Below are 21233 nucleotides of genomic sequence, written 5' to 3' on the forward strand. Positions count from 1 at the left end.
CCTCTGATAGCTTCAACTTGTAATGTACTTGGAGGCTATTTTGTAGGGGGCAAAAAAAAAAATTGGCCATCAAAACAGAATAGGAAAAATAATATCTCCATCTTTGATAGGAGGATTAGGAAAAAAGTGTCTGGGAAAAAAAGCTGAGTGTCTTTTCACTTTGTACACAAATGGGTTGAAATTTTTTGTCATTGTAGGGGTAGTTACTTTTTTTTGACACCATAATATGATGAAAATGCCCTGCTTCACACGGTCAGAATTTCTACTTGTTACAAAAAAATCTACAGATGCTTGTTAGACCAAACGCTCTTCCACGGAGAGAGAGAAAATGACGATGAACGTATAAAAAAAATACGAATTTCAACAATATTCAAATTCATGGATATTTTCGTAATTTCAGTAAATATTTTCATCATTTTTTTACAATCAACCAAACATACCTTTGAGCCTGTTTGTTTGGGCTTCTCAAAAAGTAACTTTTATCCTTTCTTATTTTTAGAAGTGTTTTTTATAAAAGTTAAAGCTATTTATATTTTTATAAAAACATTTAGTTTTTTTAAAAAATATTTGGCTTTTGACTTTTGTTTTTCTTAGAAGTTAAAATTTTTAACTTCTGGAAAAAATAGGTTTTTGACTTTTTTTATGACTTCTACTTTTTTTAAAAGCAAACATCTAAACGAACTAAAAACGAGAAGTGCTTTTTTTCTTGAAAAAAAAGCAGCTTTTGAAGAAAAAACAGCTCATCCAAACGGGCCCTTAGTAAAATCAACCTAAGTTTCCCTGCAAAATTTTGGCCTACCAAACACCTTTTCGTTACTTACCCGGTAACAAAAACTTCTCATCATATTCTCATGCAATTTTTCTTTCCGATCAAAAAAAATTTCTTTTATACCAAACACCCCCTTAATTTTAAATTTGAGAGTTTTTTGAACCCTAGAACTCTCTGTTGTTTCCCTAGAACCCATGAACTCTATAAAATAATCAGAAAAATATTTCTGTAGTTACTGTAGATAAGTTATCAGCATTTATTCCCAAAACGACGTCATTTTGGGATTGAAAAATTAAAAAATTATAATTACAAAGACTATAATAACCCTAAAATAAATTAAAATTTTAAAAGTATCATGATTTCCGCCCCAAAACGATGTCGTATTGGGCTTCTTGTAAATAACTTATCTGCAGTTACTGCAGAAAGAACGAACCCTAAAATAATATATATATATTTAATAATTCAAATATTTTATTTAATTAATCTATGTAAAAATATGGTTTACCATGGCATCAAAAGAGTAGCGTTGACATTTCCTGTGAAACACGGACTCGTTGTGCGTGTCGGATACGTGTCCGACACGGATACATTCCGACACGCTCGGACACGCATTCGATATGCACTTAATATTTTATGACACATGGTCAATTCTCGGACACGATACTTTTTTGGACACACAGTCAACTCTTTTCGATACGTGGTCAACGCTCGGACACATTTTTTTTTAATCTTAATTTTATTTTATTAACTAAAAATAAAAAAAATCTTTTATAAATCAATTTTTTCTCTTATGAAATTTGACATGAAAAATTAACAAGGTACAAAAAATTATTTTTGTTTATATTTATTTATGAAATTTAAATATTTGATTGGTTATATGACTTATTATAGATTGTTATATTTATTAAATATAAATTATATTATATATATTAAATTATTTAATATCAAAACGTGTCTCAACGTGTCAAAATATGTCATTTTTTAAAATTAACGTTTCGACGTGTCGTTTCGTGTCGTGTCCCATTTCAGTGCCCGTGTATCATAGGCCATTTCAACTAGCAAATGAGGACTGTCAAAACAAAAGGGATAATTATTTATCATTTTAAATAACATATATGTATATTATTTTAATAAAATTAAATTGTTTTGGTGTGTTTTATTATTTTTTTATAAAATTAAAAAGAAAAAAAAAGTTAAACAAAAAAAATGTAAAAACACATCAAACATAATTTCATTAAAAATAACATGACTTTGTATCATTTAAAATTATAAATTTTTCTCCCCAAAAAAAACACTATAAATCAAGGGAAACTAGAATAACTTTCCCCAAAATATAAAATGTGTATTTACTTATTTTCTTCGAATCAGCCAAACAGTGAAAACAGAAGTTTGAGGCTTAGAACGGCTCGCCGTCAAAATTGAGGTGCATCTGTGTAGCAAAAGACGGTGACATTTGGTAGGTGGTCTCATCGGCGACTTGAACTTGCTCCTGCGACTGCGTGTATCGTAACACCAAAGATGCAAATGCAAGTCATTGACGGTGTAGCCTCAACAGTATAAGGAACTCCCCTTCAACCCTTAATTCCTCGCAGATCCAATCGAATTCCAAGACAACAAGCTCCGTTGCAGTAAAATTCTCACATACCCAGATATGGTACTTGCTTTTCTTTTTCTAACTCAATTGTTTCATTTCGTTCTTATCACTCTGCTTTGTTCGAATCTCTGTAGCCTTTATGGTTTTGTTTTTCATGTGTTGCAGTCAGCTCTTTTTAACTTCCATTCTTTTCTGACGGTGGTGCTGCTGGTGATTTGTGCCTGCACCTTTCTGAAGATGCAGTTTCCCGCCATCCTCGAACAGAAAACTGGGTAATAAAAATAAATAAATCTTCTGTCATTTTCATTGTTGACGTTAAAGTTAATGTTGTCAAATTTTCAATTATTAATGTTGAATGTTTTGTTTTCTTCTTCTTTTGATATCGTCTGTGAGAGCGTGCTGATGAGTGTTTTCATGGGTTCTCAACATAAGGACTAAAGGTTCCCTAAGTGGTTTTAACATCAGTGTGATGTGATATCCTGAATGGTTAATACCCATAGAATGGATCTCATTGTCAAAATTTTGCATATCATCTTTACATTTTACTTAGATATGGTAGGCAATGGAGTGATACTGCAGTCCATATGCTTGTTTGGGACTGAGACTAGTAATTACATTTTAAATATGTGGCAAAAATTTCAACAAGGGTTTTTTTATTGTAAGTATTTCATGCTACAGTGAAAGAGTGATTGTTTGGAAGCTTTAAAATGGCACTCAATGGGACTATAATCATCTCTTTATTCTCAGATGGACTATTAGGCTTTCTTTGGGGGAAACGGGAGGAATATGAATGCTCTTTGTATAATGATTTTCTCTTGTTTTTGTTCATGCACATATTCATTCTTCTCACCTCTCTCAAACTATGCATTGATTGCAACATAAAATTGCCAATGAACTCCGGGTGAATGATGATCCCATGTTTAAGATTATGGAAAGCAGCGCCCTGTTTAGATTGGTGTTAAAGTAGTTGAGGAATCTGATGTAAGTTGAGACTTTTCACAGAATACTCTTTAAAGATTTGAAGCATTGCTGCAGTATGACACTTAATCCATGTCACCTAAAAATTTAGCATTTGTGTGAGGGGAAAGGAAATAGAGGGAATGAAAATAGGTCATTTCTCCCAAAATCTTTTGCTGTACTTTTCACATTTCATCTCTTCAAAACAAACAGTTAAGGAATGACTTTTATATGACCAATCTCTAATCCTGGGTCTGTCCTATAAAGGATAACATTTGTGATTGTGTATATGCATACAAGTTGCATTAAATAGGAAATAGTTTCATTGTGTACTTGTTTCTCTTGGTGTCTTTCTTCTCGTGGCTTTTTGGTTGTTCAATTATGCATCAAGGACCAGTCCTCTCTTTCTGCTTTAATTTAAATTAACAAATATAGTAGCTTGTATAAGATTTTCAGATGCTCATACAGTTGTTTTACTGTCACCATGCAGGTTTCGGGGATTCTTTTGGAAGGCTGCTAGAATAGGTTAGTTTCTTATACTTGTTTAAATTTCTCCTAGAATCGGCAGTTAGGATCTTTTGCTCAGCTTGCACATGGTCTCAACATTGTTTACAGCATGTTCTCTTTTGCTTTCTCATTAATCAAAAGGATCATCACCACAAGAATTTTTGTTACACAAAATTATAATGTCAGCCTTCAAAGACTAAGTGACTAATTGTTGTATAACTTGTTTACGCTTTTATTTAATTTTTTCAAAGGGAAGTTTGTTTTTTAGTTGAATTTGGTAGGAGAAAAAGTTCAGCTGATTTTGCTGTTCATTCAAAGAAAAGGTTTGACTAATTTTGTTATTCATTTAATCATTGACTCTTTATTTAAAGAATGGTAACTCAGCCACAATGTGATATATGGATTCTAGTCACTACGTAACTGCAACTGTACTGACTTAGGGAGCAATTCTCTGGTTAGGTTTTTTCTTTTCTTTATGCCCCTCTTCAGTGTGGTCTTGTTTTGGGTGAAGGATGTTGCATTGGATTTAAGTCTCCTCCTGTTTGAGGTAATTGACTACTTCTATTGACATGACATTTTGCAGGTGAACGTTTAAGCCCTTGGGTGGCTGCGGGATGTTTTACAATGGGTGTGTCAATTCTGTTCTTCTGAAAAGGGTTTTCTTTGCAAAATTTGAAGCAGTTCTATCTCTTTGTTTATCACCCTGGGGTCCTATTAGATTATGCAATCATGACTGAGACTCAATCTAACTTCGAAATGGTTTCAGCTTAGTCTGTGCTTTATCTGGGTCTTGCAGCTCAGCCTGAATGTCCATTTTCCTTCTGGGCAGGGTAAAAAATCTGCTGCCATCATTCACTTGTTACTTGCACCAAGCATTGTATCCATTTGTTGGTAATAACATCTATTCTTTGTAAAGGCTTTCTTTGATGGAAAAAAGAAGCTATTTGGCACGTGTAGTTTGTTTTTTTTTGTTTTTCTCCCGCGTCGTAGTCCTGATCAACCCATTCTAGAACGTTGAAGAGAATCCATGTGGTTCCAACAATGGAATGCATGTGGTCCTTAATGGGCCTCTAACTACTGGGCCTATATTTTATCTGGCTTTATCATTTTGCTAACGAGTGCGAGTTATGATCTCAAAATAAATCACCTCGACCATTTTTGGAAAAAAAAAAAATAATGTACCCGAAAAAAAAGATACTTATCACTAACAATGTATGAATTTTTATTTTTTTTTAAAACTTTCCATTTCTTTATTTTCCTCCCTTGTAGAGAAAAATGACAGTAATATATATTTTAATCTTTCTGAAATGGAAATAAAGTGCTTGAATAAAGTGATACAACGTTTTATTTGCTTCTTCAATTTTATTTTGCAATACACTATTTGACATATTCTTTATAATTTTGATGGCATGCATAGGATATATATACTCAGTTATGCATGCCATCAAAATTATTATCATTCAAATACTAGACTCTTGGCCGTTGGTATTTATGGTGATTTTGTGGAAATAAATTGAGTTTATATTGTGTCTGTCATCTTGGTTTTTATTTTTCTCTTTTTCATTGCCATCTTTCAGTTATTTTATCTGATATTTTTATTTGGGTATTTATGCGATTCTAATAACTACAAATTAACTTTGATGATAAAATTGTCCATAATAAGTATCGCATGAACTCAATTACCGGGTGAAAGGATTAGGTTGGACAGGGTCGTGGAGTATGGCCTTGATTTCTTTAATATAAGAGACATTCCTGAAGAAGGAGTCATTTATGAATTTCTTGGCGGAGTTGATGGTGCGATCGAGATCATACACCTCTGGCATGGATTCTCTTCTTTTCTTGTTGACATGAACGGTTGGAGAGCGTCAGTTGTTAAAAGGCAGTGTTTGTTCCAATTGTCAAAGCCACACATAACATTCCGCACACAATATACACTGGTGAAAACTTTAGCGGAAGGAAAGAAAAGGGATCAAGGGAAAGGAAGAAGAAGGAAGGAAAGGAACTTGAAAGGTATTCTCTTCCCTTCCCTATTGTTTGTGAGTTAAAAAAATGATAAGGGAGAAATTAGAGGGTTGATAAGATATTTTTACAATTTTGTCCTTTTTAAAAAAATTAATATAAATAATATATTTTACAAATTAAATTAAATTTAAAATTCATAAACAAAATTATTTATATATTTTTCACCCTACCAAAAAATATCATATTTTCGACAAAATTTATATATTGCAAACGACAAAAATTTCATCAAAAAATTACAAATTTTTTTTTCGATAGAATTTAGTTTCTACCAAAAGTTTTGACAAAAATGATTTCTTAAATATTTTTGACGAAAAAAATTTCCATCAACAGTTTTGACGGAAAAAGAATTTCGTTAAAATTTTTGACGGAATAATTTCTGTACAAAATTTTCGATAAAAATGTGTCACGATGAAAATTTCGGCAGAAATTTTTTTGTCAAATGTTTGAGGGAAATATTTTTGTTGAAACTTTCGACGGAATTTAGATTCCATAAAGAATTTTGACGAAATATTTTTTCCATCGAAATTTTTTACAGAAATATTTTTCGACAAATTTTTTTGACAGAAATGTGTTCGTTGAAAATTTGATAGAAATGTTTTTTTCAAAAAATTTGACTGAAATATTTTCAGCCGAAAATGTTCGATGACAATATGTTTTGTCCAAAATTTTGACGAAAATTTTTATCATAAAAAAATATGACGAAAATATTTTCGTCGAAAACTTTAGAAGGAATTTAGATTCTGTAAAGAATTTTGACGAAATTTTTTTCGTCAAAATTATTTACAGAAATTTTTTTCATCGAAGATTTTGTCCCTTCTCAATTTCATTTCCTCCAACACCCTCACATTACCAATATGACTTGAACTTGAAGAATCAATCTCCCCAGAAGCAACTATGAATAGGAAAAGAAAAACTTAAAACAAAGAAAAATTCCTTAAAAAGTTAAAACAAATGTACCTTCCAAAATGGGAAATGAGTCTTCCAAATAAACAGTTGAGCTGTCCAATTTCAATTTTTCAGCCTTCAGAAGAGTAATGTTGTCGTCATGGAATTTTATCTTCGTCAGTGACTTATCCAGACCATCTAGCATTTTCTGCAAGCATTATATAGGTAAGTTTGTATAAACCATCATCACTCATTTAAAATACAGAAACCTAATACAAAACAAAAAAACAAAATCTTCAAGATACCTAGGATTGGCGAAAGAAGTGATGTACACAACGAATGACAGTAAACTAACAGCAAACCAACTAGAATCTTTCTTAGCATATAGAGATCTTCATAAAGAAATTTTCACATTCATCTTCTAATCTTCCTCCAGAAACTTAGCAAAAGTTTTCCCCCTTTCTTTGAAATTGAAATATTTCATCCACAACAACCTCTATTCCGTTTTTAATTCCGCTTGAACGTTGTCCCTGCTCAATTTCATTTCCTAAAACAGCCTGACATTACCAATATGGCTTGAACTAGAAGACTCAATCTCCCCAGAAGCAACTATGAATAGGAAAAGAAAAACATAAAACAAAGAAAAATTCCTTAAAAAGTAAAAACAAATGTACCTTCCAAAATGGGAAAAGAGTCTTCCAATTGAACAATTGTGTTGTCCAATTTCAATTTTTCAGCCTTCAAAAGATTAATGTTGTCCGTATGGAATTTTATCTTCGTCAGTGACTTATCTAGATCATCTAGCGTTTTCTGCAAGCATTAACCATCATCGCTCATTTAAAATTTAGAAACCTAATACAAAACAAAAAAAACAAAAACTTCAAGTTACCTGGGAATGGCGAAAGAAGTCGTATACTCAACGAATGATAGTAATTAAAAGCAAATCAGCTAGAATCTTTCTTTGCATATAGATATCTTCATAAATAAATTTTCACATTCATCTTCTAATCTTCCTCCAGAAATTTAGCAAAAGCTTTCCCCCTTTCTTTGAAATTGAAATATGTCATCCACAACAACCTCTATTTCGTTTTTAATTTCGCTTGAATCTTATCCCTTCTCAATTTCATTTCCTCCAACCCCCTCACATTACCAATGTGGCTTGAACTTGAAGACTCAATCACCCCAAAAGCAACTATGATTAGGAAAAGAGAAACATAAAACAAAGAAAAATTCCTTAAAAAGTAAAAACAAATGTACCTTCCAAAATGGGAAATGAGTCTTCCAAATGAACAATGGAGCTGTCCAATTTCAATTTTTGAGCCTTCAAAAGATTAATTTTGTCCGCATGGAATTTTATGAGTGACTTATCCAGATCATCTACCATTTTCTGCAAGTATTATACAGGTAGGTTTGTAAAAACCATCATCACTCGTTTAAAATACAAAAACTTAATACAAAACAAAAAAAGAAAAACTTCAAGATACCTTGGAATGGCTAAAGAAGTCATATACTCAACGAATGACAGTAAATATTTCTTCTTTTTTTCATTAACAGCCAACCAGCTAGAATCTTACTTAGAATATACAAATTTTCACAATCATCTTCTAATCTTTCTCTAAAAACTTAGAAAAAGTTTTCCCCCTTTCTTTGAAATTGAAACATGTCATCCCAACAACCTTTGTTCAGCTTTTAATTCCGCTTGAATCTTGTCCCTCCTCAATTTCATTTCCTCCAACACCCTCACATTACCAATATGGCTTGAACTTGAAGACTCAATCTCCCTAGAAAAACTATGAATAGGAAAATAAAAACATAAAGCAAAGAAAAATTCCTTAAAAAGTAAAAACAAATGGAACTTCCAAATTGGGAAATTTGTTTTCCAAATGAACAATTGAGTTGTCCAATTTCAATTTTTGAGGCTTCAAAAGATTAATATTTTTCGCATGGAATTTTATCTTCGTCAGTGACTCCAGATCATCTAGCATTTTCTGCAAGTATTATATAGGTAAGTTTGTATAAATCATCATCACTCAATTAAAATACAGAAACCTAAAACAAAAAACAAAAAAAACTAAAACTTCAAGATACCTGGAAATTGCAAAAGAAGTCATATACTCAACGAATAAATATTTCTTCTTGTTTTCATTAAGAGCAAACCAGCTAGAATGTTTCTTAGCATATAGAGATCTTCATAAAGAAATTTTCACATTCATCTTCTAATCTTCCTCCATAAACTTAGCAAAAGCTTTTCCTCTTTCTTAGAAATTGAAATATGTCATCCCCAACAGCCTCTGTTCAATTTTTAATTCCGCTTGAATCTTATCCCTCCTCAATTTCATTTCCTCCAACACCCTCACATCACCAATATGGCTTGAACTTGAAGATTCAATCTCCCCAGAAGCAACTATGAATAGGAAAAGAAAATCATAAAATAAAGAAAAATTACTTAAAAAGTAAAAACAAATTTACCTTCCAAATTGGGAAATGAGTCTTCCAAATGAAGAATTGAGTTGAGGATGATGTACAAGACATGGCTATTGCAAACCAAAATGAAAGCAATGTTAGTCAATGTTTGGATGAGATTGGTGGAGAAGGTCTAGGAGGGCCTAAATTTATTGATACAACTTTACCACCATGGGTATAGTAATTTTTATCAGATTGTGTATTATTGGCTTATAAGTTTCATCAGATTGTGAAGGACTAGGAGGGCCTTTGTGTTTGTTTATGACTTCATGTTATACTTATGCCCAACTTTTGGTTTTATGTTTTCGTGTAGTTCAGACCAATTTGGGTTTTATGTTTTGCATTTTCATTTTTGTGTTTGATTTATTTTAGTGTTTGGACATATTACAAGTGTTCATTTGCAGCTTTTTACTTGTTCCCCCCCCCCCCTTTTTTAATTTTTTAAAGCCCATTATTGATAGTTTTCTTATGTGAATTTTTAATACAAGTAATATATTTATATTTTTCAATATATGAATAGTAAATCAAGTTGAACTCGGTTGAACCAGTGACCCAGTACCTCAACCGAGTTGATGACCGATTTGAGTTTTAAAACACTGGTGTAAACTGTCATGACACATGGTCTTGTTTGTTTAACTTTTTTAAATAATATCCTGTCAAAATACACATATTTCAAATTTTCAATGTTTGCATAGAAACAAAATAAATAGTGTTGTTGTATTAAATTATATATTTACATATTGCTTTTATATTTTCTTATTTTTAATAGGATAACACTGAAATTGAAATAATAATACTATTATGTTTGAGGTCAATTTTGCTTAATACTTATTTTTTATATAAATATTATTTTTTCTAAATAAAATTTAAAATATAAGATCTTACAATCCATGTCAATTTCACGATTTTACGAATTTTTTACTCTCTCCCAATCTTTGGTAAGATCTCGATTATGACAATTATAATCTTAGTATATAGAAAGTTCATCCAAACTTTGAAAACTTTGTTGACGTGTCGCTTTCTCCTTCATTTTCAAGTTTGTGTTCGCACTTTAAATTAATTTGAAACGTTTCCTCTTTTAGTAATTTTTTATTCCAATTTAATATATTAATTCAAAATTCATCTTAAAAATAGTTTGAATTTTAAATTCACATCATCATCGTCATCATCCATTGTTGGTAGACATCTATATTAACATCCCACTACCGGGTGAAAGGATAGGTTGGAGAGGGTTGTGGAGTATGGCCTTCTCTTCTTTAGAGTAAATATTTTTTTTAATCCTCAGTAAATTTCACGATAGCCGCTTTAGTCCCTAGCAAATAAAAAGGCTATTCATGGTCTTAAGAAATTCAAAATGGATTCATTTAGTTGAAATTGTGGTCTCTCACAAATTCAAAAAAGACCCACATTAGTCCCTCAAAAGGACTAAAATAGATCCACTTTGAATTTCTTAAGAACCACGAATAGCCTTTTTATTTGCTAGGGACTAAGACAGACATCGTAAAATATGCTGAGGACCGAAAATGGTATTTACTCTTTTCTTTAATACGAGAGATTTTCCTGAAGGAGTCATTTATGAATTTGTTGGCGGAGTTGATGGTGCAATCAGGATCATACACCTCTGGCATGGATGAGTGTGCTAGTTGACATGAACCGTTCATGTTCTTTTCTTGTTGACATGAACGGTTGGAGAGTGTGCTAGTTGTTAAAAGGCAGTGTGTGTTCCAATAGTCAAAGCCACACATAACATTCCACACACAATATACGCCAGTGCAAACTCTACCTTAAAAGTGCTGATCCTACAGCCATCAATTAATTAATTACTTATCAATGTCAAATTAATCAAACACCTTGTTCATCTTTTTTTTTTTTTTTTTTAAATACACACCTTGTTCATCTCTATTTCCTTTTAATATGAACATATATAGGATCACAAACAAATTAAGGTAGACATAATTGTTTCAGTCAATTTGTGTGCTTTTTGCTATATTAATACACACACCTTAAGGTGGAATAAGCATCGTGATGAGCAGCATATGTAATGCGCCGCTTTCGAGATCAATTATTATTCCCACACACTAACATGAGATTTTTCAACATGTTTTGTACTCACTCACATACCTTCTGGAAAAACTCTTCAGAAGGTCACCCATTCCAAAATTGTTTCAAGTCAAGCACGTTTAATTGTGTAGTTCTTCCGTTATGGGCTACCGAATCTTATAAGCTTGCTGGTCTGCCAAAAGTTGCTTCTTGTTTGTACCCTTTCGCACCGGCGACCACCTCTTGCCCTCTTCAGCGCTCAGGATGTTACAACATCTATGGCTGAGGATATGGGCTTCAGTTTTGGAATGGTGGAGATCGCAAAATTGATCGCCTTCCTCTTCCCAATTCAGTCAGCGTCAATTGCCAATTTTTCTGCATGTATAAACACCAATTATTTAGTAGAAATGGTTTTGTCTGATTCCAATCACTAGGTACAAACAATTTTGAGAAGGAAATAATTTCTTCAAATTATTATATATCTTTTGTGTGCAAGAATACGGTTAATTATTAAGTGAAAAAAGGTGTGAAAATGATAACCCAGATATTTCAAAAAGAAAATGGCTAAGGCATTGATTTACCGAGACACATTCTTCAAAAAATGGCTGAAGGCCATTAGGCCATTTTTTTGTTGTGGATCAAATCAAATAAAATCGAGACACGAACGACATTGAAGGTGTTAATGGGAATCCATTTGTATTTTGTATAGAGTTGAGTAACGGAGGGAGGGGCCATCAGAACCAATCACATAGCTATCGTCCCGCTCACGTGATTGAAGTCTTAGGACACGTGGTGGGATAAAATAAGGGCAATATTAGGGACCTCAAAGATAACTTCCCAAGGTCACACTTCCCAATTCTATTTGCGCAGCTAACATACATCGAATGATGTTATCAGGAGGATAATCGAAACGGCTAAAGGTTCAGCTAAACCGTTAACCACTAGGTAAATATATGTGATCAATAAGTCAACGATTAATAAGTATTCATAATTGAACAACAATAAATAAATAATATTTTCTCTTTTGTCAATGAGACTCTTACATAAATTTAATGTATCTAATTTGAATGTATTAAATTAGTAAATTATTAATACTGATATAATATTATCAAATTAATAAACATATCTTTTGTTTAGTAATGTGTCAATATTCAATACCTTATTGACTCAATAAACTTAAGTACGCGAAGATGGTATATAAGAATTTCTCATTCGTGATTCTTCCTCTATAGTCCATCCCTTTCTCTCTCTCTCTTTTATTATAAAACAATGGGCAATTACTTTGAAATTCAGTACTTAAATTTAAAATTATTGTTGCTATCAATTTTTTGTGGAATAATACCACATACAAAATTGATGTGGCTATAATTAATTGTATCCAAGTACAACTATACGTGACGTTATATAATTTAACAGAAATTATTTACATATATAGTTCCACTTAAAACTAGAAGTTTACTCGTGATAATTATGCATCAAGGACCAGTCCTCTCTTTCTGCTTTAATTTAAATTAACAAATATAGTAGCTTGTATAAGATTTTCAGATGCTCATACAGTTGTTTTACACATTGGCGGACCCACTTGCGGGCAAATGCCCGCAAGTGCGGTCATAAACTTTTTGATTTTAATTTTTTTTTTTTTTTTTTTTTTTTGTAGATTGTTATTTGTCTCTTGATTCAATATATATATTAGGAGTAAATAATTTTTTAAGTCCCTAACAAAAAACATGATTCTCAATTTAGTCCTTTACAAAAAAAAATTAGTCTCGAGGTCCTTAAAAAATTTAAAGTAGATCAATTTAATTAAAATCGTAGTCCATCACAAATTCAAAAAAGACCTACACTAGTCCCACAGAAAGACCAAAGTGGGTCCATAGGGATCAGGTGACTAATTTTTTTTTATAATGGACTAAAGTGAGGACCAAATTTTTTTTAGGGACCAAAAAGGATATTTATTCTTATATTAGTTAGCAACGTAACAACGTACGAAGATGATTAAAACAACGCAACAACGCACATTGATTAGAAAGAAAACTTATTCTTCCTCCCTTGTCACGTACTCATTTCCACGTTCTCTTCATCCTTTGTTTCCTTTTTTATTTTTATAAAAAGAGATGATTGATTGTAGGTCTGACATTCTCAAATAAGTTAATATCTAGAGACGAGACCTTCACTGTGATTTTGTTTTACTTCTGTACAGGTAGTGTTAACTTTTTTATTCACCACTATAAAATAGAAGGGATAGGTTATTCTACTTACCATTTTTTTGCCTACCTCTACCTACCACCCTCCAACACCGTTAGATCAGAATCTTAACTAACATTTATCTTTTTCTCTCTTCTTGAGATTTTGATCTAACGGTATTGGAGAGTGGTAGGCAAAGGTAGGCAGAAAAATGTTAGGTAAAATAACATATCCCAAAATAGAATGATGATGTATGGATGTACCGGAGTATATTCTCATATTTGTTTTGAAGGATTGATAAGATTTAGGGGGAAAATAATTGGTCAAACTATTGTCTGCAGCTTGTTATGGAAGCAACTAGATTATGAGCGGGTTCAAGCGTTGATTTAAACTTTTATATAAAAAAAAAAATTCTGGGGCGCTGCCCCCGAACCCCGCCACTGATTGTGCGGACATAAATTTTTTTTCCTGGGTCCGCCACTGCTTACAGTCACCATATGCAGGTTCCGGGTATTCTTTTGGAAGGCTGCTAGGATAGGTTAGTTTCTTATACTTGTTTAAATTTCTCCTTGAATCGGCAGTTAGAATCTTTTGCTCAGCTTGCACATGGTCTCAACATTTTTTACAGCATGTTCTCTTTTGCTTTCTCATTAATCAAAAAGATCATCACCACAAGAATTTTTGTTACACAAAATTATAATGTCAGCCTTCAAAGACTAAGTGACTAATGGTTGTATAACTTGTTTACGCTTTTATTTAATTTTTTCAAAGGAAAGTTTGTTTTTTAGTTGAATTTGGTAGGAGAAAAAGTTCAGCTGATTTTGCTGTTCATTCAAAGAAAAGGTTTGACTAATTTTGTTATTCATTTAATCATTGACTCTTTATTTAAAGAATGGTAACTCAGCCACATTAATGTGGTATAATATGGATTCTAGTGTGTAACTGTACTTAGGGAGCAATTCTCTGATTAGGTTTTTCTTTTCTTTATCCCCCTCTTCAGTGTGGTCTTGTTTTGGGTGAAGGATGTTGTTGCATTGAATTTAAGTTTCCTCCTGTCTGAGGTAATTGACTACTTTTATTGATGACATGATATATATTTCACAGATGAACGTTTAAGCCCTTGGGTGGCTGCAGGATGTTTTACAATGGGAGTGTCAATTCTGTTCTTCTGAAAAGGGTTTTCTTTGCAAAATTTGAAGCAGTTCTATCTCTTTGTTTATCACCCTGGGCTCCTATTAGATTATGTAATGTTGTAAATAATATTGATTTAGTTATTATTTAGTTTTTATTTAGTCATTTATTGTTGTATTGGGCCAAGCCCTTTGTTGTATTGGGCCAAACTCATTAGGTTAAAAGTAGGTCAAATATTCTCTATAAATAGAGAACCCTTTGTACAGATTATTTACAATTCTATAATATATTAGAATACCCTTTTTCAAGTTGGTATCAGAGCTCTCGATCTGAGGGCTTTGCTTCCGCACATATTATCTTCTTTTTTAACAAAACCCTAATTTCTTTGCCTCTTGCCGCCATTAGCCGCCACCGGAAAATTTTTCCGGGGACCTTTTGGACCAAGGGGACCATTGTTGACCTTATTTTTCCTCCGATCTATCATTCTACGCAGTGTTCCTCCGCCACAAACGACCGAAACACCTCCGATCGCCTCCAATCAGATCTGTCTTCACCCCAATATTCTATAATATATTAGAATACCCTTTTTCAAGTTGTAATCATGACTGAGACTCAATCTAACTTTGAAATGGTTTCAGCAGTTCAGCTTAGTCTGTGCTTTATCTGGGTCTTGCAGCTCAGCCTGAATTTCCATTTTCCTTCTGAGCAGGGTATAAAATCTGCTGCCATATCATTCACTTGTTACTTGCATCAAGCATTGTATCCATTTGTTGGTAATTGCATCTATTCTTTGTATAAAGGCTTTCTTTGATGGAAAAAAGGAGCTATTTGGCACGTGTAGTTTGTATTTTAATTTTCTCCCGCGTCGTAGTCCAGATCAACCCATTCTAGAACGTAATAATTTCTTTAAAACGTTACACGCTAGTTAAATCAAGGTTAGCCACCTCAATAGATACATCCAGGGGCGCTAGAAATTTTGTTTTTGGAGTTTAGTTCAACCTTAATGCTAGGTAGAAATTCAGGGTGGCGATATTTTGTAACGTAGAAGTTAATTTTTATCTATAAGTCGAGGTGAAGAGCTTGCTGTTTTGAATTTTTTTTATAGTTATTTTTTTTTTGGAAACATCGTATTTGAATACTAGTATTTCGGTTCATAAGTAATGTGTTGCCAAGGTGAAGAGCAAGAAAGAAAGGGTTGGACCCATTGGTGACTTCCACCTAGGGTCGTATTAGGAAAGCTTACGGATGCTAATAATTAATATTATGAAAGTCCATAAATGACAATAATTATACTATGGAATTAATTAAGGTGATATTTAGAAGTTGAAATTTTGAAAGAGGTTCGGCTTATCGAACGACAAACACTGCTTCAAGCAATGATGAACATGCATCTTCAAAAATAAAATAAAATAAAAAAAAGGAAAAACAAAAGGGGATAAGAGGAGATTAATAATACAATATCCACGATGATTAATAATTTGGCTTGGATTCTTGGCCACTATTAGCAACCTCCACCTGTGTCAGATCCACCTCTCCGTTGGCTTTCCTTGCAGCAATCTGCCTCTTCGTCGACTTGTAATAGGTGGCGTACAGAATCAGTTGAGCCACCGAAAACAATGTCCCAAGCCCATTTGGTATCTGATAATTAAGCACAATAGCATAATACCAATAGATCATTCACTCACTTTACAACTATATATATTTTGTCTTTTTTAGCATATATGATTAAACGAGAGAAGAGAAGAGAAAATCATGAAAAGAACGATAGTAAAATTTTTATTTACAGTGATGAATGGGTCGAAACGGATGAGAGCATAAGTTGTCCAAGCCACGCCATTTCCAAAGGAGGCTAGAGAGATGAAAAATGGCATATACTCAACGCTTTTGGTCGTGATCACCAGTTTCTGCACCGCAATAATGAATTAAAATTAAAGTAATTACCTTAAATATATAGTAATTGGTGCCGAATTAAAGATGAGAAATTCTAATATTGCATATATGAATAATAATACTATAGTCTCTCTATGATCAATTATATATATATATATATATATATATATATATATATATATATATATGTACTTGAAATAAAAGGGTATTTGAAATATTATTGAATCGTATTTGAATCTGTACATAGGGATCTCTATTCATAGAGACTTCTTGACCTAATTTTGACCTAATGGGCTTGGCCCAATATACAAGTAACGGACTAAATAAATACAAATAAATGACTACATAATTACTAATAAATGACTACATAATTACTAATAAATGACTACATAATTACTATTTACAACACTCCCCCTCAAGCTGAGGAATAGATATTTATCATTCCCAGCTTGCTAGCAAGTTCTTGAAATCTATTTGAAGGAAGCCCCTTTGTCAATAGATCAGCTAATTGACGCCCAGTGGCAATGTATGGAGTGGTAATCAACCCGCTATCAAGTTTCTCTTTGATGAAATGGCGGTCGACCTCAATATGTTTAGTCCGATCATGTTGAACTGGATTATGAGCTATACAAATAGCGGACTTATTATCACATAGCAGCTTCATAGGTCCCTCACATTTTATTTTTAGATCATCAAGTACAATTTTCAGCCACAGTAACTCACAAATGCCTTGAGCCATAGCTCGAAATTCAGCTTCTGCACTTGATCTGGCGACCACATCTTGTTTCTTACTTCTCCATGTCACCAAGTTACCACAAAGAAACATGCAATAACCAGTGGTAGAACGACGGTCAGTCACGGATCCAGCATAATCAGCATCTGTGTAGACTTCTAAAGATAGATTGCCATCACGTCGGAATAACAACCCTTTACCAGGAGTACCTTTCAGATACTGAAGAGTTCTCTCCACTGCCTGCATATGTTTCTCCTTTGGATCGTGCATAAACTGACTGACAACACTAACAACATAAGCTAAGTCTGGTCTAGTATGGGCCAAATATATCAATTTCCCAACTAGCCGTTGATATTGTCCTTTATCAACTGGAGGACTCTCCTCTTCATAACCCATCTTGTGATTCTGCTCAATAGGAGTATTAGAGGGTTTACACCCGAGCTTTCCTGCTTCTTTGAGAAGATCAAGAACATATTTCCTCTGGCTGATAAAGATTCCTTTGCTCGAATGAGCTACTTCTATCCCTAGGAAATATCTCAGTTTCCCAAGGTCTTTGACTTCAAACTCAGAGGCAAGCCGTGTTTGCAGAATCTGTCTCTCCACAAAATCATCATCTGTGATAATAATATCATCAACATATACAAGGAGCACAGTAAGCTTCCCATTTTGGGAGTGCTTGAAAAAAAGAGTGTGATCTCCTTGACTTTGTTTATATCCTAAGGTCATCATAACCTTAGTAAACTTTCCAAACCAGGCACGAGGTGACTGCTTCAATCCATACAAGGCCTTTTTTAATTTACAAACTTTATTTTCTCCCTTCACAGAATCAAAACCAGGCGGAATTTCCATGTAGACTTCTTCTTCTAACTCACCATTGAGGAAAGCATTCTTCACATCAAATTGGTTTATATCCCAATTGTAATGGGCAGCAAGGGATAACAAAACTCTCACCGTATTCATCTTTGCAACTGGAGCAAATGTTTCTTCATAATCAATGCCATAGGTTTGAGAGTAACCTTTGGCAACTAATCGAGCTTTGTATCTCTCAAGAGTTCCATCAGAATTATATTTCAGGGCATAAACCCATCTGCACCCTACTGCTTTCTTTCCAGTAGGTCTATCAATAACCTCCCATGTTTTATTTTTCTCCAATGCATTCATCTCCTCTTGCATGGCTTGAGCCCAATTCCTATCTTTCAAGGCTTCATGTACTGATTTTGGGATTACAATATAGTCTAGTGCTGAAACAAAGCTTTTGTGCTGCACAGAAAGATTAGCAGAGAAAACAAACTGGGAGATAGGGTATTGAGTACAAGAGGGACATGAGGGACAAGATTTCTTGGGACAAGCTCTTTTTCCTTTTCTAAGAGCAATGGGTAAATCATCAGAATCAGTAGTAATGGGTAAGTCATCAGAAGTATTAACATCATGATCAGAAATATGAGATTCAGGACTTACCAGTGGTTCAGACGATTGAGGTTGCTGCTGAGACAATGTGGGTTGTTTCCTTCTTTCAGGTGTCATAATCTTTCGTATCTCTGGTGTACTTGATGTATCAATCACAGGAGAATCAGTCACAGGAGGATTACTCACAAAAGGATCAGACACAGGAGGAACAGACAAAGGAGAAACAGACACAGGAGGAACAGGACCAGGTGGAGGATACACTGACATAGGTAAAGGAGTAGACACTGATGATTCAAACTCAAAGAAGGGAGGTGATGAGAATTCTGGTGAAGGATTCTCCCCCTGAAGATGAGGACCTTGGAAAAAGGACTCAGATTCCTGAAATGTAACATCCATAGAAACAAAAAATTTCCTACTACTAGGTTGATAGCACTTGTAGCCCTTCTTATCAGGAACATAACCAAGAAAAACACATTTAATAGCCCTAGGGTCCAACTTACTACGATGATGTTTATGAACATGAACAAAAGCAACACACCCAAACACTCGTGGAGGAAGACTCATCATAGTTGGAATAGAAGGGGAAAAAAAGTCATAGAGTGAATAGGACTTACATGGTCAAGTACCCAAGTGGGTAAACGGTTGATCAAGAATGCTGCAGTAAGAATAGCATCTCCCCAATAGTATTTGGGTACATGTGTCTGAAACATTAATGCACGAGCCACTTCAAGAAGGTGACGATTTTTTCTTTCAGCAACCCCATTCTGTTGGGGGTGTCAACATAAGTAAGTTCATGAATCATACCGTTATTTCTTATAAATTGGGAAAAACTATGATTAACATATTCAGTACCATTATCTGTTCTTAGTCTCTTGAGTTTTTTTACCAAACTGGGTCTCAATCATTTTATAAAATTAAAAGAACAGTTGTGGTACCTCAGACTTTTCACGCATTAAGTACACCCAAGTTACACGAGTGCAATCATCAATAAAAGAAACAAACCATCTATTTCCAGAACCACGAGGGACTTTAGAGGGACCCCAAACATCAGAATGAATAAGATCAAAAGGTTCAACACTCTTAGTAATACTAGAAGGAAAAGACACACGATGATGCTTAGCAAATTCACAAACATCACAATGAAAAGACTCAACAGATTTAGACAAAAACAATGACGGAAATAAAGATTTGAGTAAACTAAATGGAGGATGACCTAAGCGCTTATGATGAAGCCAAATCAAAGAATCAGCAGTTGATTGACCATGAGACATCAAGATGTGATTTGTTACTTTATTTGCAGGAGATTGTGACACCAGATAGTACAACCCACCTTGCTCTTTAGCACTACCAATCGTCTTCCCCGTGGCGAGATCCTGAAAAACACAATGGGTAGGATAGAAGGTTACAGTACAATTCAAATCTTTTGTAATTTTATGAATAGAAAGAAGATTCGTGGAGAGTTTAGGAACATGAAGAACATCCTTAAGATGTAAGGACTGCTGTAAGTTTATGTCACCAGATCCCGCAACTGATGTATGAGAGCCATCAGCTACGGCTATTGTATGAGTTCCAATGGTAGGATGATAAGAGGTAAAGGAGTCAGCACAACAAGCCATATGATCAGTAGCACCAGAATCAACAACCCAAGAATGTTTAAAATCATTACATGAAGAAAGGAAAGAATAAGTTTTGGAGCTCATATCAGTCATAGTCAAAGCACTAGTATCAGATGGCTTACTCATAGAATCAAGAATGGTTCGGAGCCGTTCCAACTCATCTGGAAGAAATGCAGGTTGGGTCTTATTAGGTGTAGGAGTTATTTTAGAGGAAGTAAAATGCGCTTGACCACGCAACTTTGCCATCTTTTCTAAGACAGATTGCTTTCCATAAAGGCGAAAGCATAAATCCTTGATATGACCTGTTCTTTTACAATAAGAACATCATCGATCATCTCTCTTAGGTCTAGAAGAGGTACCATCATAAAATTTTGAAAAAGAACTCCTTTTAGAAGAGGCCATACTGCACAGAAAATGGTCAAAGAAAAGCTCCAAGAAGCCAAAAAATCACAAATAAATACCAAACGATGTCCGATCAAAGAGAGGAGCACAGATCCAGAAAGAGGATGAAGAGACGATCAAGATCGCGGTGGTCCGATCCGGAAAAATGATCTCACGCGTCGCCACGCGCCGGTGAGATTGGCTGCGCGTGGGCTTCACTCGCGGTTGAAGGGGCGACGCGTGTGGGCGCGTGCGGTGGCCGTCCGGTCTGAAATTTCTGGAGGAACGTCGTCCGGTGAGCGCGGTTCTTTCTGGGTCTGTTCGGAGTTGAAAAACCACCGGGAAAAGGTCCAATTGTGGTGAACAGATGCTGTCTTGTGATGAAGAATAATGGAGACGATGAACAGTAACAGAGATCCAGTATAACAGAGATCTTCTCGGTCAAGAGGTCCCCGGAAAAAAAATCCGGTGGCGGCTGATGGCAGCGAGAGACAAAAAGAATAAAATGTTCTTGTTCTAAAGACAATAGGCGCGGAAGCAGAGCCCTCAGGATCGAGAGCTCTGATACCAACTTGAAATAAAAGGGTATTTGAAATATTATTGAATCGTATTTGAATCTGTACATAGGGATCTCTATTCATAGAGACTTCTTCA

At 34.1% G+C, this 21233-nt stretch overlaps 1 protein-coding gene across 1 annotated transcript; it reads left to right on the top strand.

Moving 5' to 3' along the window:
* Positions 1-2142: 2142 nt before the first annotated feature.
* On the top strand, positions 2143-4892 carry LOC133296005 (uncharacterized). The gene is made up of 4 exons (XM_061494953.1): positions 2143-2423; positions 2529-2635; positions 3811-3845; positions 4411-4892. The coding sequence occupies exons 1-4, from the start codon at positions 2421-2423 to the stop codon at positions 4476-4478; spliced, it is 213 nt and encodes a 70-aa protein (XP_061350937.1). The 5' UTR covers positions 2143-2420; the 3' UTR covers positions 4479-4892.
* The last annotated feature ends 16341 nt before the right edge of the window (positions 4893-21233 follow it).

The sequence above is a fragment of the Gastrolobium bilobum genome, unplaced genomic scaffold (genome assembly GCF_033153095.1).
Source record: "Gastrolobium bilobum isolate Gb01-03AN ecotype WA unplaced genomic scaffold, APGP_CSIRO_Gbil_v1 utg3673, whole genome shotgun sequence".
Lineage (NCBI taxonomy): Eukaryota > Viridiplantae > Streptophyta > Magnoliopsida > Fabales > Fabaceae > Gastrolobium > Gastrolobium bilobum.

Excerpts from the sequence above, each read along its gene's own strand:
- LOC133296005 (XM_061494953.1), top strand. Across the intron at positions 2,636-3,810 it reads ATCCTCGAACAGAAAACTGG|GTTTCGGGGATTCTTTTGGA; the intron begins GTAATAAAAATA and ends GTCACCATGCAG. Across the intron at positions 3,846-4,410 it reads TTGGAAGGCTGCTAGAATAG|GTGAACGTTTAAGCCCTTGG; the intron begins GTTAGTTTCTTA and ends GACATTTTGCAG.